The following is a 15,486-nucleotide window of genomic DNA, read 5'->3' as shown; positions in this document are numbered from 1 at the left end:
CCCGATCCCCTCCAAACACTCATCCACATCTGCAAGAGACAGACACCTGTTTGAGCCGCTGGACACGCGCCACCTGGCATGTCCAGTCTCTCTCTCTCTCTCTCTCTCTCCCTGAGGAAAGAAAGCAGCAGGTGGACAGCTCTCTGTGATTTTTGGAAGGAGAGCTCAGACGAGAATCGTTTCTTTTGGTGCCGTTTGAGGTTTTTTTTCTTCTGTTTTTTCCAGTGAGAGGAAGCGAGCTTATTTTGGACAATTAATTTGGGTGCACATTTCTAAGCAAGAGAAGCAGCAGCACTAAGTACCCAGTCGCCACATGAATATCGTAAATGTCACGTCATTGCCTTTTTTTTTTTTCTTTTTCCAGGGGCTTCATGTCACAATTACATGCTTTGGATTGAGTGCTGTGGTAAGGGCTTATGTAATTGGGGAATGGAACACATGCTTCGACATGTAATGAAACGAGCACTGAGAACCCACAGGGAAAGCACTGGGCTTTACAGATGTTTCTTAGGGGTGGTTACTTGTGAACACACTGCTCAGGAATTTGCAGTTATTACGAGAGACGACCACAAGCGCGTACACACGCACACGCATGCACGCACGCACGCACACACACTCAGACGCACCCATAATTCACACGGCCAATTAACAGCAAGAGTCCTTAATCGCATAGGGATGGAGTGAGCTCATTGTCTTTCTAGGAACTTCAGCTTGGTTGTGAAGGGGATGTTATTGGGAAGGGGGGTCTGGGGGAAGCACAGACATGTACGTCAGATGTGGAGATGTAGACTGCAGCTGCGGACCACAGCTAATCAGAAACAGACTTTTGCATTACATTACAATCACTTGGCAGACATTGTAATCCAGAGCCATGTACGGTAGTGGAGAACATCAGTACTTACTCTCAGGAATACAAAAATGCGGCACCCCCAAAAAGGCAGAGAGGCCCATTTGTAATCTATGAGTGTAATTTAGCCTCCCACCCCCTCCCCCTGGGATTATGGCAGGGCAGCCCTCTCTGGGTGCAAATTAGCCCTCTACACCTTCCTCCTTCTCACCTCTGCAGATGACAGCAACTAATGCGAATGGCCACCCACAAGCCCTCCACTTCGTCTGAATCGGCCGAACACGGCCAGCATTATCCTGCTATTAGCTAGTCTGCGAATCCAAACTTGGACACATTTTTTACGAGACGAGCCTGTTTCTGCGTTAACTTGCGGAGTTTTATCCGTTAACATTCCAGGTTTGGAAGGTTCCTGGGCAGCAGGCTCCAGCATACAGCAGTTGGCAGTTGGCAGTTGGCAGTTGACAGTTGGCAGTTGGGAGAGCAGAAAGGCGCAGTATTCCAGGCTGCCACAGAAGGAGACGCACCGCTGGGCACTTTAACAGGGCAGTATTTCATAACCCACTTCACTCCAAACTTCATCTTCCAGCACTTTTCGCCACTTCCTCACCGCGTTCCTTTTGGGAAACTCTTGAAAACCGAACTTCAGATTTGCATCCCTCCCAATAAACAAGGGCACTCTTTTATTTTCTTTAAGTACCACAGGCAGAGGAAGAGAGAGAGGAGGGCAGTGTGAGACAGGGAGAGAAAAAATCTGGACCAATTTGTGCAAATGATACTGAAGAAAGAGCGGTGGATTACAAAACAAAATGTCCTAGTTTCTCCCTGGGAAATGCAGATGTGTTGTCATTTGTGGTTGGAAATGTAGGTAGGGAGGGAGGGAGTTCCAGGGTCCAGTGAATACACGCAACCTCACGTGCAGCCTTGGTTTTGTTCAACACAGAGGTATCCTTGTGTCCTGGTGTGCCGTCTCGTTGCCTCTCCTGAACTGAACACCTTTGTCAACTTCTGATTCTCTCCAGAAACTGTATGAAACTCATGAAATTTATAGTTGTAAATTCATATTTTTAAGCGATTTTTGATAAGTGGACGTGAATGCAGACAGACGGATGACATTTCAACGCAGATGTGGCGTATTACAAATCACAAAACACAGCGTTTCATTAATTTCAAGTGCCAGTTACAACAATGATCTTGAAGTTGCTGTGACGTGAATATACAAAAGGTAATATTATGAGTGATAGACGTGACCAAAAAAATTCAATAATTCAACAAATTCCATCAACTTCTAAAGAATAATATGAACGTGATTTTGGTGGAACAGAACTCTGAACAGAACAGAACTAGGGGCTAAAACCCAGCTGTGAAATTTGCACCCCTCTAACCTCTGTTTCAGCGTGTAATGGGAGGACAAGCTGTGTGCCTGGGGGGAGGGGGGGGGGTACTTTTGGCTGATTTGGGGGAGGGCCTCTCCTCTGATTCCTTTCCAGTCTAGTCCCTGTTAGGTCCGAGCGGTGGTTCTGGAGCCCAAAGCAAACAGGCCACCCAACCCGAGGAGCTGAGGTGTTTTAGGGGGTCTGTCCTGCAGCTGATTTTGGTGTTTTACGGGGTCTGTCCTGCAGCTGATTTTGGTGTTTTAGGGGGTCTGTCCTGCAGCTGATTTTGGTGTTTTAAGGGGTCTGTCCTGCAGCTGATTTTGGTGTTTTAGGGGGTCTGTCCTGCAGCTGATTTTGGTGTTTTACGGGGTCTGTCCCGCAGCTGATTTTGGTGTTTTAGGGGGCTGTTCTACAGCTGATTTTGGTGTTTTAGGGGGTCTGTCCGACAGCTGATTTTGGGGCCTTTCCCTCTGATCACAGGTGGTTCTGGTTAGCTCCCCGGTGGCCGACAGCTAAGATGTGGAACTAGAAGGCGGTTTCCACCGTCCTGACAGAAATGCTGTTGCCCCCCTGTCCTGCCCCCCCCCCCCCCGTCCCGTCCCGTCTCTCTTGCTTGTTTTTCCACGCTCCAGCTGGGAGACTCTCGCCTTTCTCCTTAAGCGACGTTAATGTGTCTCCTTTCACTCACCTGTTAAATCCATTCAGGGCTGTAAAACACAGCGGGGACTACAGGCCGCACTTTACAGACTTGGGTAAAAACAGGGCTATGCGTATGGGACTGAGGGCAGGGTCTCTCACTACCGCCTTTAGCCTGGATACCAGGAGGCAAGGAGCAAACTGACAGCACCAAAATGCAACAAAACCAAACTAAAGTCTCCTCATGATGAGTCATATGTTGTCAAACAGTCATACACACACACAGACAGACACGCACGCACACACACACGCACACACACACACACACTGCAGACTCTGTTATGTACAGTCTGGGCTAGAGTAGACGCACACACACACACACACACGCACAGGTACACACACACACACACACACACACACACACACACTGCAGACTCTGTTATGTACAGTCTGGGCCAGAGCAGACACACACACACACACGCACAGGTACACACACACACACACACACGCACACACACTGCAGACTCTGTTATGTACAGTCTGGGCCGGAGCAGACGCACATACACACACACGCACAGGTACACACACACACACACACACACACGCACAGGTACACACACACACACACACACACACACACACACACACACACACACACACACACACACACTGCAGACTCTGTTATGTACAGTCTGGGCCAGAGCAGACGCACACACACACACACGCACAGGTACACACACACACACACACACACACGCACAGGTACACACACACACACACACACACACACACACACACACACACTGCAGACTCTGTTATGTACAGTCTGGGCCAGAGCAGACGCACACACACACACACAGGCACACACACACACACACACACACACACTGCAGACTCTGTTATGTACAGTCTGGGCCGGACGCAGACGCACATAGCGTTCTGGCTCCCGTCCGGTCCAGCCGTCCCACAGAGAGAGCGTGAGCGAGGCGGAGGGCTGTACAAAACATTCCCCTTCGTCTAGACAACCAGCTCCGCTCACAGACCTCACCGCTGGAGAGACAAGCATTTTAAACAGCTCACAGACCTCCCCGCTGCAGGGACAGGCATTTTAAACAGCTCACAGACCTCCCCCCCGCTGCAGGGACAGGCATTTTAAACAGCTCACAGACCTCCCCACTACAGGGATGGGCATTTTGCCGAAGTAATTTGCAGAAGTAATCAAACCTGTCCTTGCAAAGGCAACACTGAGGTACGACAGGGGAAGGAGCAGCGATGATGGCAGGTGTGCCTCAGGTGAGCTCTGTGGAACTGCAGTCACCTGGGAGACCAGGTGAGAGGGGGTGGCGATAAAGGGTTTGGGGGCGTTCTTTTTTTTTCCATTTTCCTCCAAACAGAGACTAGCTGCTCTCCACGAGTCCACATTTTCACAAATCAGCACTTCCCCTGTCCCAAGTGCACTGACATTTCTTTTAAACCACACGTTAAAAGTTCAGTTCACTTCCTAACTCTAAGTGAGATCGGCCCTACAAGGGGCAAAAGAAGACAAATAGCCAGAGACGGACCCTAGATCCTGTTAGGCCGATATTCTCACCTCTGGTACTGCTCTAAATGTCCTTTGTGCCTTGGCAGTATAACGAAGTAGCGCCAGGGTCCCTCAGTACCCCTCCGGTGTCAGAAGGTCATAGCCCCGCCCTACTGCTCCATCTGCACCTCTGAACCTGAGACACGGTAGCGTACGCCAAACGGGCCAATCAAATCAAAGCATGGCAGGCATAGACGTCGTCACCTTATGTTCATTCTGCGACGACTGATAAAAAACGAAAAAAAAAAACCCCAGACATCCTCTCCCCAAACAGACGCCGCGCTGTAGGATCACCTGCGATGGGCGTCGGCTCAGAGCCCGGGCCCGAGAAGCTCTCTCACAGACGGCCCCGGGCTTCGCCGGAAACACGACACGGGGGGGAAAGGGACGAAGGGTTCAGTAACCGCCTGCCTGCGAGCCCCCGCTGGGAGGAATAACATAGCGACCGCAGAACAGGGGTTTTGGGGGGGGGGTGATGATTGAAAATGCTGTCGGGGAACATGGATTCGCCTTGTTGTTCAGCGTCTGAATGGGATTAGGTAGCCAGAGGCTGACAGCGGGGTAAAGCCTGCGGAGGTGTTACAGAGTGTTACAGAGACGGAGGGGGGGGAACCCGGGACGGGGGTGAGGGGGGGTGTGTGGGGGGTCGGGGGTACTTGGAGGGGGGGGGGCGGCAGGCTTACCCTCGCAGGTGCGCGTGTCCTGGTTGGCGGTGAAGCCCGGCCCGCAGTCGCACTGGAAGGAGCCCTCGGTGTTCAGACACTCCCCGTGGGGGCCGCACAGCTCGGGGTCGTCCAGACACTCGTCAACATCTGCGGGGGGGGGTTAGAGGAACAGAGAGGCCGCAGACCAGACCTGACGTCAGCCTCCATCGCCAGGGGGGTGGGGGGGGGCCTCTGGAAGCCTGGCAGGCCTTGACCGGCCTGTCAACAACCCCCCTGGCCTGATTTCAGTCTCACACCCCCCCATCCCCCCTCCCCCCTCCCCCAACGGGCAGGCTGCAGCTCCCCAAACAGGTGCAGGAGAGGGGTGTGTGTGTGTGCGTGTGTGTGTGTATGTGTGCGTGTGTGTGCGTGTGTGTGTGTGTGTGCGAGTGTGTCTGCGTGTGAGTGCGTGCATGCATGTGAGTGTTTGGGTTTTTATGGTATTTATGTTCATAGTTGCATGAGTGCAAGCTTTTGTATGTGCAGATACAGGCACACAGGCAGCATGGAGTTTCTGTGCTTGCATGCATACATGCATACATGTGTATCTCTAGCTGTGTGTCACCAAGTGGACATTTACAGTATGTTTGCGTGTGTGTGTGTACACGTTCGCCTGTCACTGTTTGTGTGTGTTCGTGTGTGTCTGAGTGTGTGTGTGTGTGTGTGTGTGTGCGTGCGAGCGTCTGGGTATGCATTTACAGTATGTGCACGTTTGCCTGTCACTGTGTGTGTGTGTGTGTGTGTGTGTGTGTGTGTGTGTGAGAGTGTCTGTGTGTGTGTGTGTGTGAGTGTGTGTGTGTGTGTGTGTGTGTGTGTGAGTGTGTGAGAGTGTGTGTGTGTGTGAGAGTGTGTGTGTGTGTGTGTGTGTGTGTGTGTGTGAGTGTGTGTGTGTGTGTGAGTGTATGTCTGAGTGTGTGTGTGTGTGTGTGTGTGTGTGTGCTCGTGCGTGAGTGAGTGTGTGTCTGAGTGAGTGTGTGTGTGTGTGTGTGTGTGTGTGCGTGCGTGCGTGCGGGCGTGCGTGTGTTTGTGCACGAGTACTCGCGCTTGTGAGATCTCACCTTGGCAGCTGGTGCCATTGACCTGCTGGTAGCCCTGGGGGCAGCTGCAGTGGTAGGACCCCATGTTGTTGACACACTGCCCCACGCTGCCGCAGGGCTCCACCAGCTCCTGGCACTCGTCCACATCTGCGAAAGCGGCGACAGCAGCAGCTGTTTAATGCAGCAGCGGTGGCACCCTGCTGACACGGCTACCCCCCACTCACACGCCTACGTGCCTATCCTTACCCCCACACGCGCATAACCACCCCCCCACCCCCATGAGCCAACCCACCATGCACCTACCCCATCCCCATCATGCACCTCCCCCCCACACGTATGTACCCCCCCCCCCCACCTCACACACCACCTCAGAAAAACTTATGAAATAGTGGCCCTTAAAAAACAGCAATACATTTTCCATGTTTGGAAGGATGCATTGTAGAAATATCATTAATATTCTGATTAGGGTTTAAAACTAGTCAGAAACCTATTTGAAAAAATACTTGGAGCAGATTGTACATTTAAAAATTAAAGGATTACACTCGGCCGGTAAAGAATAGGGAACAAAAAGTGGCTTTCTAATGACGACATTAACAAAACTATTTCAAAAGGAAAGTTGGACACTGATTTCATTAGTTGTAAAGACAATTGCCTGTTTTTTTTTATTCAAATTGGGCATTTGTCTTTGCTGAAGTACTATGGTAACAGAATAATGCTCTATATTCTTTTTTGTTGTGCGTATACAACAACAACACAAACATACACACACACACTTACATACATATGTGTGTGTGTATGCGTGCGTGTGTACAGACATACGGAGGACACTTACCATCACACTGGTCCCCGGCCAGTGAGACCTTGAAGCCCGGCCCACAGCTGCAGATGAAGGACCCCTCTGTGTTCTGACAGTGACCCCTGGAGCATATTCTCTCATCCCAGCATTCGTCCACATCTGTGCCAAAAACACCAAAACCAAGTGCATGAGTACACAGGAGTAGAACCAAGTGCATGAGTACACAGGAGTAGAACCAAGCGCACGAGTACACAGGAGTAGAACCAAGCACATGAGTACACAGGAGTAGAACCAAGTGCATGAGTACACAGGAGTAGAACCAAGTGCATGAGTACACAGGAGTAGAACCAAGCGCACGAGTACACAGGAGTAGAACCAAGTGCATGAGTACACAGGAGTAGAACCAAGTGCATGAGTACACAGGAGTAGAACCAAGCGCACGAGTACACAGGAGTAGAACCAAGCACATGAGTACACAGGAGTAGAACCAAGTGCATGAGTACACAGGAGTAGAACCAAGCGCATGAGTACACAGGAGTAGAACCAAGTGCATGAGTACACAGGAGTAGAACCAAGCGCATGAGTACACAGGAGTAGAACCAAGCGCATGAGTGCACAGGAGTAGAACCAAGCGCATGAGTACACAGGAGTAGAACCAAGCGGAGGGAAGCTTTAGGGAAGAAGGTTCAGTAAGGTGTGAAACTTGATATAATGCTCTACGATAAAAGCTTTTATCCGGCAACAGCGTTAACACATCGGCTACAGCAAGCCGGCTATAGGGGCGATATAGCTCAGGAGGTAAGACCGATTGTCTGGCAGTCGGAGGGTTGCCGGTTCAAACCCCGCCCTGGGCATGTCGAAGTGTCCTTGAGCAAGACACCTAACCCCTAACCTCTAACGGCGAATGAGAGGCATCAATTGTAAAGCGCTTTGGATAAAAGCGCTATATAAATGCAGTCCATTTACCATTTACCAAGCCTTCATCAGAACAGATGTGCGTGTGCTGTTGTTCATTAGCCCATTTAAAGAGTTTTGCTCAGAAAGCAATAGGTGCGGGCAATCCGACACTTATTACGTACGACCTACCCATAGGCCATACTCACAATGGGAAATGTCACTCAAGTAAGTGCTGGGGATATAAACTTAAAAACACTGTGTGACCTCCACCAAAATAACGAAATTAGAACAAACAGAGAACAAGAAAGTTTCAGCAAGGTGACCTGAGGACATGGAGTGGAGTAATCCAGCGGGAGTGTAAGGTTTGATCATAAATTTCTCGGTAAGAGGGTGCAGCTCCTAGATGACAGGCTAAGGCCAGAGACTTGAATTTTATTTGGGCTACAACTGGTCGACATACTGAAAGTGTATTCCCTTCTAGCAAAGCTGCAGTTCTGAGCTGGGCTGTCATATTCAGTCAATATTATGGCATTTAATTCAGTTTGACTACATGCATGATGTGTGCAGTCTGTACATTTGTATTGGTACTTGGCCTCTCTACAGTAAACAAAACAGGAAAGCTATTCCATAACATCTTTTTCAAATAATCCAAAGTTTTACATATTTATGGTCCAGGATTACATGTAATCATTTGCCCATGAAATACATTTTTATATTAAAAAATTCTAATTAGTTCCCACTACAGTGCTTTCAACCTGAACACTGCTTCCACCTTAATTTAAATATGATTAGAGGCTAGTCTCTTGGTGAAGGAGCTGAGGTGAAGCAGCTATTTTATGGAATGTAGAAGGCATTTGTGGTAATCACTGAAGGATTTAAAGGAAGCAGGGCTTCATAACAGCAGTGTTATGCCTCCAGAGGTTGCAGGCATGTACAGTATATTACCTGATTATTGTTTAATAAATCACATTTAATTTTATTTTCAGTTGGAATTATTTCCTACGGCTCATGCAACCCGAGAGCATTGCATTCAAAGAAATACGCACCTGCAAAATATAAAAACGAGTATTTACGATAATAATTTTGAATAATCAGTAAATAATTTGCTCATAGATGTCTGCAAACACAACGTCACTGTACAAGCTACTTTTAAATTAGCTGAAGGGCAGTTCTTTGCTTTAGACCACAAACCCCTGAAATCCCCTCTGGCAGCCATTGTAAAGCTAGTAGGTTAGCAGAGGCTTATTTATTTACAGTAATCTTTTAAAATATCCTTTATCTGACAAGAAAAAAAAAACCTATCTGGGCCAATATAAAACATACAATAAAACAAAAAGTAATACCAAATAACCCATAAAGCCATATATCACTTTAACACTAATACAGGGCTCGTTTTCCAACTCAAATCAGATTTATAGTTTCCATGACACTTTGATGGGATTTTTTGATGGGAGTGAATACAGGATTTTCCAGGCTCATTTCTCGCAGTATCTGTCAAATTCCCAGGGAAGTTGGCTACTCTGAGAAAGGAACGTACATTTTTTGAAGAAAAAATGCTTTCAAAATACCATTTGGTATCTGGAAAATATTTTATTTTTTTATTTATTTATTTTTTAAGAAAAACTACTTTAAAAATACCATTTGGTCCACCTAGTTAAAGCATGTCTTGTCTGTCTGGTCTTATTATGTATGCAAAATCACTACAAATAAAACGTTTAACAAAAATACCATTTGCTATCTGCATAGCCATGCAGAAATAACAAACAGTTCTTTTAGGGAGGGAACATTGGCACTGTTTGGTCACCACTGCTTCGCCGTGAAGATTTTTTTTAAAGGATTACTTATTTTTTATAGTTTTATCAAATTATAAATTACTGCTAACACATTGCACTTTCTGCTGGTACATGAAGGTCGTTGTATTGATTACACCTGCATGCTGTGTAATGGGGCGGCAGTGTAGCACAGTGGGTAAGGAACTGGGCTTGTAACCAAAAGGTCGTAGGTTCGATTCCCGGGTAGGGCACTGCTGTTGTACCCTTGAGCAAGGCACTTAACCTGCATTGCTTCAGTATATATCCAGCGGATGTATAAATGGATTATATGCAATGTAAATGCTGTATGTAAAAAGTTGTGTAAGCCGCTCTGGATAAGAGAGTCTGCTAAATGCCTGCAATGTAATGCCATGGCATTGTGTCTGAAAGTCAGTGGAGAGAGCGGAGAAACACGGGCCCATCCATGGTGGCCATCGCTGATTTAGCCTGGTGTTTCGGTCATTCCTGGAGCATCTGTTTACGCTGCTTGGAAACTATTTTAAAAAACTCAGCGTACAGCCCCGAGGTCAACGATTCCTTGTGCAAAACATCATCACATGCCGATTAAATCACTTCGATTAGCACGACCCCACTAATGCATTCCAAAGGGATTTGCGTCTCACCGTGATTTCACAATATCTGGGAACACAATGTGCCTCCGCTCACAGAAATCGGCATTCTCCTCTACAAAGAGGCACTGATTTGAGTGTTCGTCATCAAATTGGAAAAGCTGAACTGAATTGTGCGTCGTCACAAGCAGGCAAACACCGCACTTTATGTGCGCCAATGACAAATATGCATGAGGTAAAAGCGTGATGTCACTACTGCTCCATGTCAGCTGACCGTTTACGTGGCATCAGTTGCTGGATGAAGTTCTGTTTATTTTTAAAGCTGAACTTCAGCAAAACTGGGCTTTTACGCACTGGTTCAAAGGGCATGTTGAAGACAATGGACCCGTTGACCTCGTCCTTGAGTGAAGAACCAATCTCCCCAGCTTCTGCTGCCAGAAACCTGGTTGTCAAAACTGACTCCAACGTCGCGATTGAGGTGCGTGCACACGCACACACAAGCACTCCCACACCACACACACCAGTGTCACAGACACTGAGAAATTAGTGCATGCATTCATCACATCTCATTGAGACTTTGGTAATTAATTATCTCCTGGCAGGATATCCGCTCCAGGCTCCTGACACAGCTGAAAATGATTCAGAATGTCCTCATTCACACCTCACACAGAGACCATATAACACCCATACTCTACAAGCCCCACTCGCTTCCCATTAACCATGACAATCACTTCCAAGTCTTATTACAGTCTTATAAAGCCTCTATAACTGTTCTCGAAATTACACCAGGAAGCTTCTCCTCAAGCAGACCCCTGACCGCTACCCAAGATCCTCCAAACTCTGCACCCCTTGCTGTCCCATCCGCTTCCACGCGCTCCATGGACGACGGGGCAGTTTGCTCTGTAGCGCCCCCTCTCTGTGGAATTCTCTCCCTGCACATACAATGACTGCTGAAAAACTCTCTCTTCAAATGAGCATTTAGCATATGACTATTCACAATAGTGCGCCTGTTTTCCTTGAATTAACTCAGCTTTCTGCAAGCTACATTGAACAAAATTATGCTTGTTTTTATCAGTAATTTTTCAAAAATGGCATAGTCAGTCTGTTTGTTCTGCATAATGTTCAAAGTGCAGCTGGCACTAGGATAAATATTGTGTAGTTTAACCGTTATTTCGTTTTAAGTCATTGCAAAATGCTTTGATGCTTCTGGCAGCGACTACTGGTCAGCAATGACTGCTGACAGAGGGCATATTATACTGTAGAAGCCACTGAGCATGCCAATTTGTTAGAAATGTCACCTATCAAAAATTGCTTGACTTGATAGTCTGACGTCAGGCTAGTGAGTTAGCAAGAAAGGTGCACATAGTTTGCCTGAGGTTGAGGCAATTTATCAAGAATTTTCAAGAAGATAACTTTTTTGTTTTTATGACTTTTTCCTGTGACTTTCCCGAAAACAAAATACATTCTAGGACATGCAGTATGGACACAGACGTGGCACGATTAAAACTTTTCTATTTTTTCGGGTTTTATTCCAGAAAAGCAGCCATCATTAGATATTGAAATACCATCACTTATTTATCAGGATTCCCATATGCTTGGCAACCAGCCCCCGTACCTGTAAAAAAGGCGGAACCCTGCTGGGCCAGCCTGAATGATTCATAAGCATGCAAAGGTGACTATCTCAACCAAGATATTCTGTTCTGGCATACCAGGAACTTGGAGCTTGAAGTTCATAAAAATTGCAGTTTTCTGCTGAACCAAGAATTTTTTTTTAAAGTAATTATGAACCACATCATATATATTCATTCAAAAAAAGAGTGACAGGCGGGTAAAAACGTATTACTATTTCATCCCTTATACCGTTTTATGCCTGTTGACATTCTTGCATTTTCTGCAAAGTTCCTCTCTTTCACGGTTTGATTTCCCAGCCAGAGCCTACAGTGGTAATTTCAATGGACAAAATGGCCTTATAAAAAAAAAAATCCCTAATTTAAAATCCATCCACACACACACATCGGCCCTGGTGCTCTTTTAGGGGGGGGGCCCTGGCAGCAGCGGCAGCAGCGGCGGCGGGTCCTCGGATTAACGGGCGGTCATAAACGCGACGTCGTACCGGAAAAAGTCGGTAAATACGCAGGAGGACGTTACCTGCGCACGATCGGCCATCCGCGCCGAGCCGGTAGCCGCGGTGACACGCGCAGACGAAGTACCCCTCGAAGTTGGAGCACTGGCCATTGGCGCACGCCGAGGGGTCGAGGCACTCGTCCACGTCTGCGCCAGAAACGGAAAAAATGGCGGGGGGGGGGGGGATTCAGTTTTTCAGCTCGGAGAGGGAAAAGCAATATTTTTTTGCAGTATTCTGAAATACATTTTTTTTCCTGTCCATTAAAAATACAGTACATATTTGCAGAATGCCTCCAGCAAACCGGTAACCTGTTTTTCTCACTGTTATATGCTGCGCGCACACACACACACACACACGCTAACACACACGCACACACACACGCACGCACGCACGCATGCACACACACACACATGCACACACACAGATTTGTACAAATATACACATACATATTTTTAAATGTATCATCAACATTTCTGGACATTTGGTCACCTGTGTTATTCACGGAGAAGACAAGAACACTGTAAAAAAATATCCACTCAGTTCAACATCAACAATCAATACAAGTAAAGGTTCACAAGAAATAAACACAACCGCTCTCCACCAATAAGAAATAACAGGCTTGCTCATGCAGCCCTGAGGCTGTATTTGAGGCGGTTTGATTCGGGCGTCTGTGGATGCCTGTGAGGTATACCGTACCTGGACTGGATCATTAGTCACGTAGCCTAATTATCTCCAGTCTGCCTTCATTCATAAACGCTCACCCAGAATGATGCGGTGTGTGTTCCGGCTCGTGTACAAACACTCCGCGGCTAAACCACAAGCTGCTGCTTTTAACACCGCGAACCATATGGCTAACCCGGTGGGTACAATCACCTGACATTTCAACAGAGAACATGTCTTTCCCACCACATCTGGAAAAGATAATATAGAGGTGCTGGGGGGGAGGGGGGGATGGGGGGGGGGGTACTGGCATTGAGAGCAGCAGTCCGGGATGGTGGCTATGGGACCTGAGTAGGTTTCCATTTCTAATCTCACACAGGACTCTGGTACTTACTCATAAATATACACTAGTTGTCCTGGGGGGAAAAAAAAACTCCCAAACTGCCTCTCAACCAGGCCACCTAACAACACGCGGTTCAACTGTTTCAGTTATTCCCTCCCTCTCCAGCGAATGTGTGGGAAGTGTTCTGGCACAAAATGGCTTCTGACTCTGAGCATCACTCCGGTGAGCATTACACATTGCTGCCTGAGGTTGGCTATCCTCCCTTCGGTGTAAAGGGCTTCAAAATCATCAGATGAAAAGAACAATATATGTGCAGACCTTTACAGATAAAGCTCTTCTTTCAAAACTTTAATGTTGCCAGCGGCGTCAAGAAGTGAGTGGTGAAAGTACTGGGATCTGAGAGGCATGTCAATGACCTCTGACCCCTTTTGACAAACTTGAGTACAGCGCTTCACTATGTATTTTATTCAATTTGTTATAGTAAAAGCCTCAAGGATATATGCAGTAAAAGGGTTGCAAAACATAGGCAGGACATAAAATCATTAGTCTTTAAGGTCGCCCTGACATTAAATTCAATTAAAGCCAGTTGAATGAAATATTCGGATTGAAGCAACTTTGTTGGGACCGCTGCCTGTGTAATTCTGGTGCCAGATCTCTCTTCGGTGCTGCTGTAGCTTATGATTCCAGGGAGCTGAGATTGTTTTTTTGTGAAGCCTATTGCACTGGACCGACAGGCCCCACAATTTATCTGTGATACCCGGGGGAAGACCAACCCCTCTACCCAGTGATCTAAGCTGGTTTTCTCAATACCAGGGAGTGGCACTGACACGGTGTCTGAACTAAGGAATATAACAGGAGTGACCAAATTGCAGCTTATTCAATATTGAACACATCTGAATTATACGTTCATTATTAATTATACGCATACATAATTAACGACATTAAACCTTTGTGTTAATTTAAATGTCAGAACAATTTTGTGGTCCAACTGGAAAAATGGAGAGAGATCAACAGCAGACCAAATTATTCTTTTTTTCCCTCCCAGGAACTATACTGCTAGCAGAGCAGAGCAGTTATGTAACTCCAGCTATAAATGTGGACTCTGAATGTACAGTATTGCTATTGCCACACTCTGCTAATGCAATGCATTAACTGTGTCTGGGGTGGTGTGAGTAAGGCTATGGGAGGAAACCACGTAGGTCGGGGTGCATGCAGATTTTTGTTTCCACCAATTATCCTAGCTCACTTGGCGAAAATTAGCCATGTGCATCAATGCTGGTTCATCCATACACATAGTAATACAACAGAAAAATGATTTATGTAAGGACACGAGAACAAGTCTCCATCTGCAATTCACAAGCTTATAAATAACGGTAGCTGAAAAAAAAGTGAACAATTTTGGTTAATGAACTAATTAAAAGCTGGCGTGATATCCAGAAACAGAGATGGGCCTCCTTCCCCCCTCCCCCCCTTCAGCCGCCCGCCCCCCCCACCTCCCAGCTCTACGGAGCAGAAACAAGCGCTTTTTTTTTTTTCAGAAGAAAAGAAAAAAGAATTCCCAGCAGACGCGTGTTCTCGGCGCTCTGGCGGAATGAGTTTCGTCTCCAGCGGCTGCGAAATAGAAGCTCCTGATTGCGGAACTGCTCGAGCGCTTTCAAATCTCGGCCCGATCCCACTCCCTTCCGTAAGGGGGATTTGTCTAAATCAGAGCCCCGACCCACCGGCCGCCAGCCGGTTAAGTGGAGGGGCGGGCGGGGGCTCGTTTCAGAAGGACAGAACGCTTTCACACAACAGCCGCTTCGCTATCTGAACTGGATTTGTCAAAACGATTAACCTGCTGCTGGGTCTAAAATAAATATGCCAAAGGAGGTTTCGCCTCCAATTGTATTTACGGAAAATACTCAAAAGTTCAAAAGGCACTCAGGACGTGTTTCTAGCAACGTGACTATTCATAATTCAACACGAACTCAGTTCACATCTTCTCAATATATGAAAATAATGTGTGGAAGATTAAAAGCAGCAGTACTGATCAAACGATTAATAAAAACTAAAAAAAAAGCAGATCTCAGAGTCCAGGAGAACTGCTTGGAGGGATGATCTGGACTT

General features: G+C 47.0%; 1 protein-coding gene across 3 annotated transcripts in view; it reads right to left on the bottom strand.

Annotated features, from left to right (window-relative positions):
• Positions 1-15,486, bottom strand: part of ltbp1 (latent transforming growth factor beta binding protein 1) — a 73,911-nt gene that overhangs the window by 30,464 nt on the left and 27,961 nt on the right. For all 3 annotated transcript variants that reach the window (XM_064317196.1, XM_064317198.1, XM_064317197.1), the window contains 4 exons: positions 12,401-12,523; positions 7,012-7,134; positions 6,201-6,326; positions 5,122-5,250 (listed from right to left, as the gene is read on the bottom strand). In XM_064317196.1, coding sequence (XP_064173266.1) covers positions 5,122-5,250; positions 6,201-6,326; positions 7,012-7,134; positions 12,401-12,523 — 501 coding nt within the window. The remainder of the gene's footprint in view (positions 1-5,121; positions 5,251-6,200; positions 6,327-7,011; positions 7,135-12,400; positions 12,524-15,486) is intronic.

This window comes from Anguilla rostrata, chromosome 18 (assembly GCF_018555375.3).
Source record: "Anguilla rostrata isolate EN2019 chromosome 18, ASM1855537v3, whole genome shotgun sequence".
NCBI classification, from domain to species: Eukaryota; Metazoa; Chordata; class Actinopteri; order Anguilliformes; family Anguillidae; genus Anguilla; species Anguilla rostrata.
Note: the sequence above shows the minus strand (reverse complement) of the source record. Positions and strands in the feature narration are given on the sequence as shown.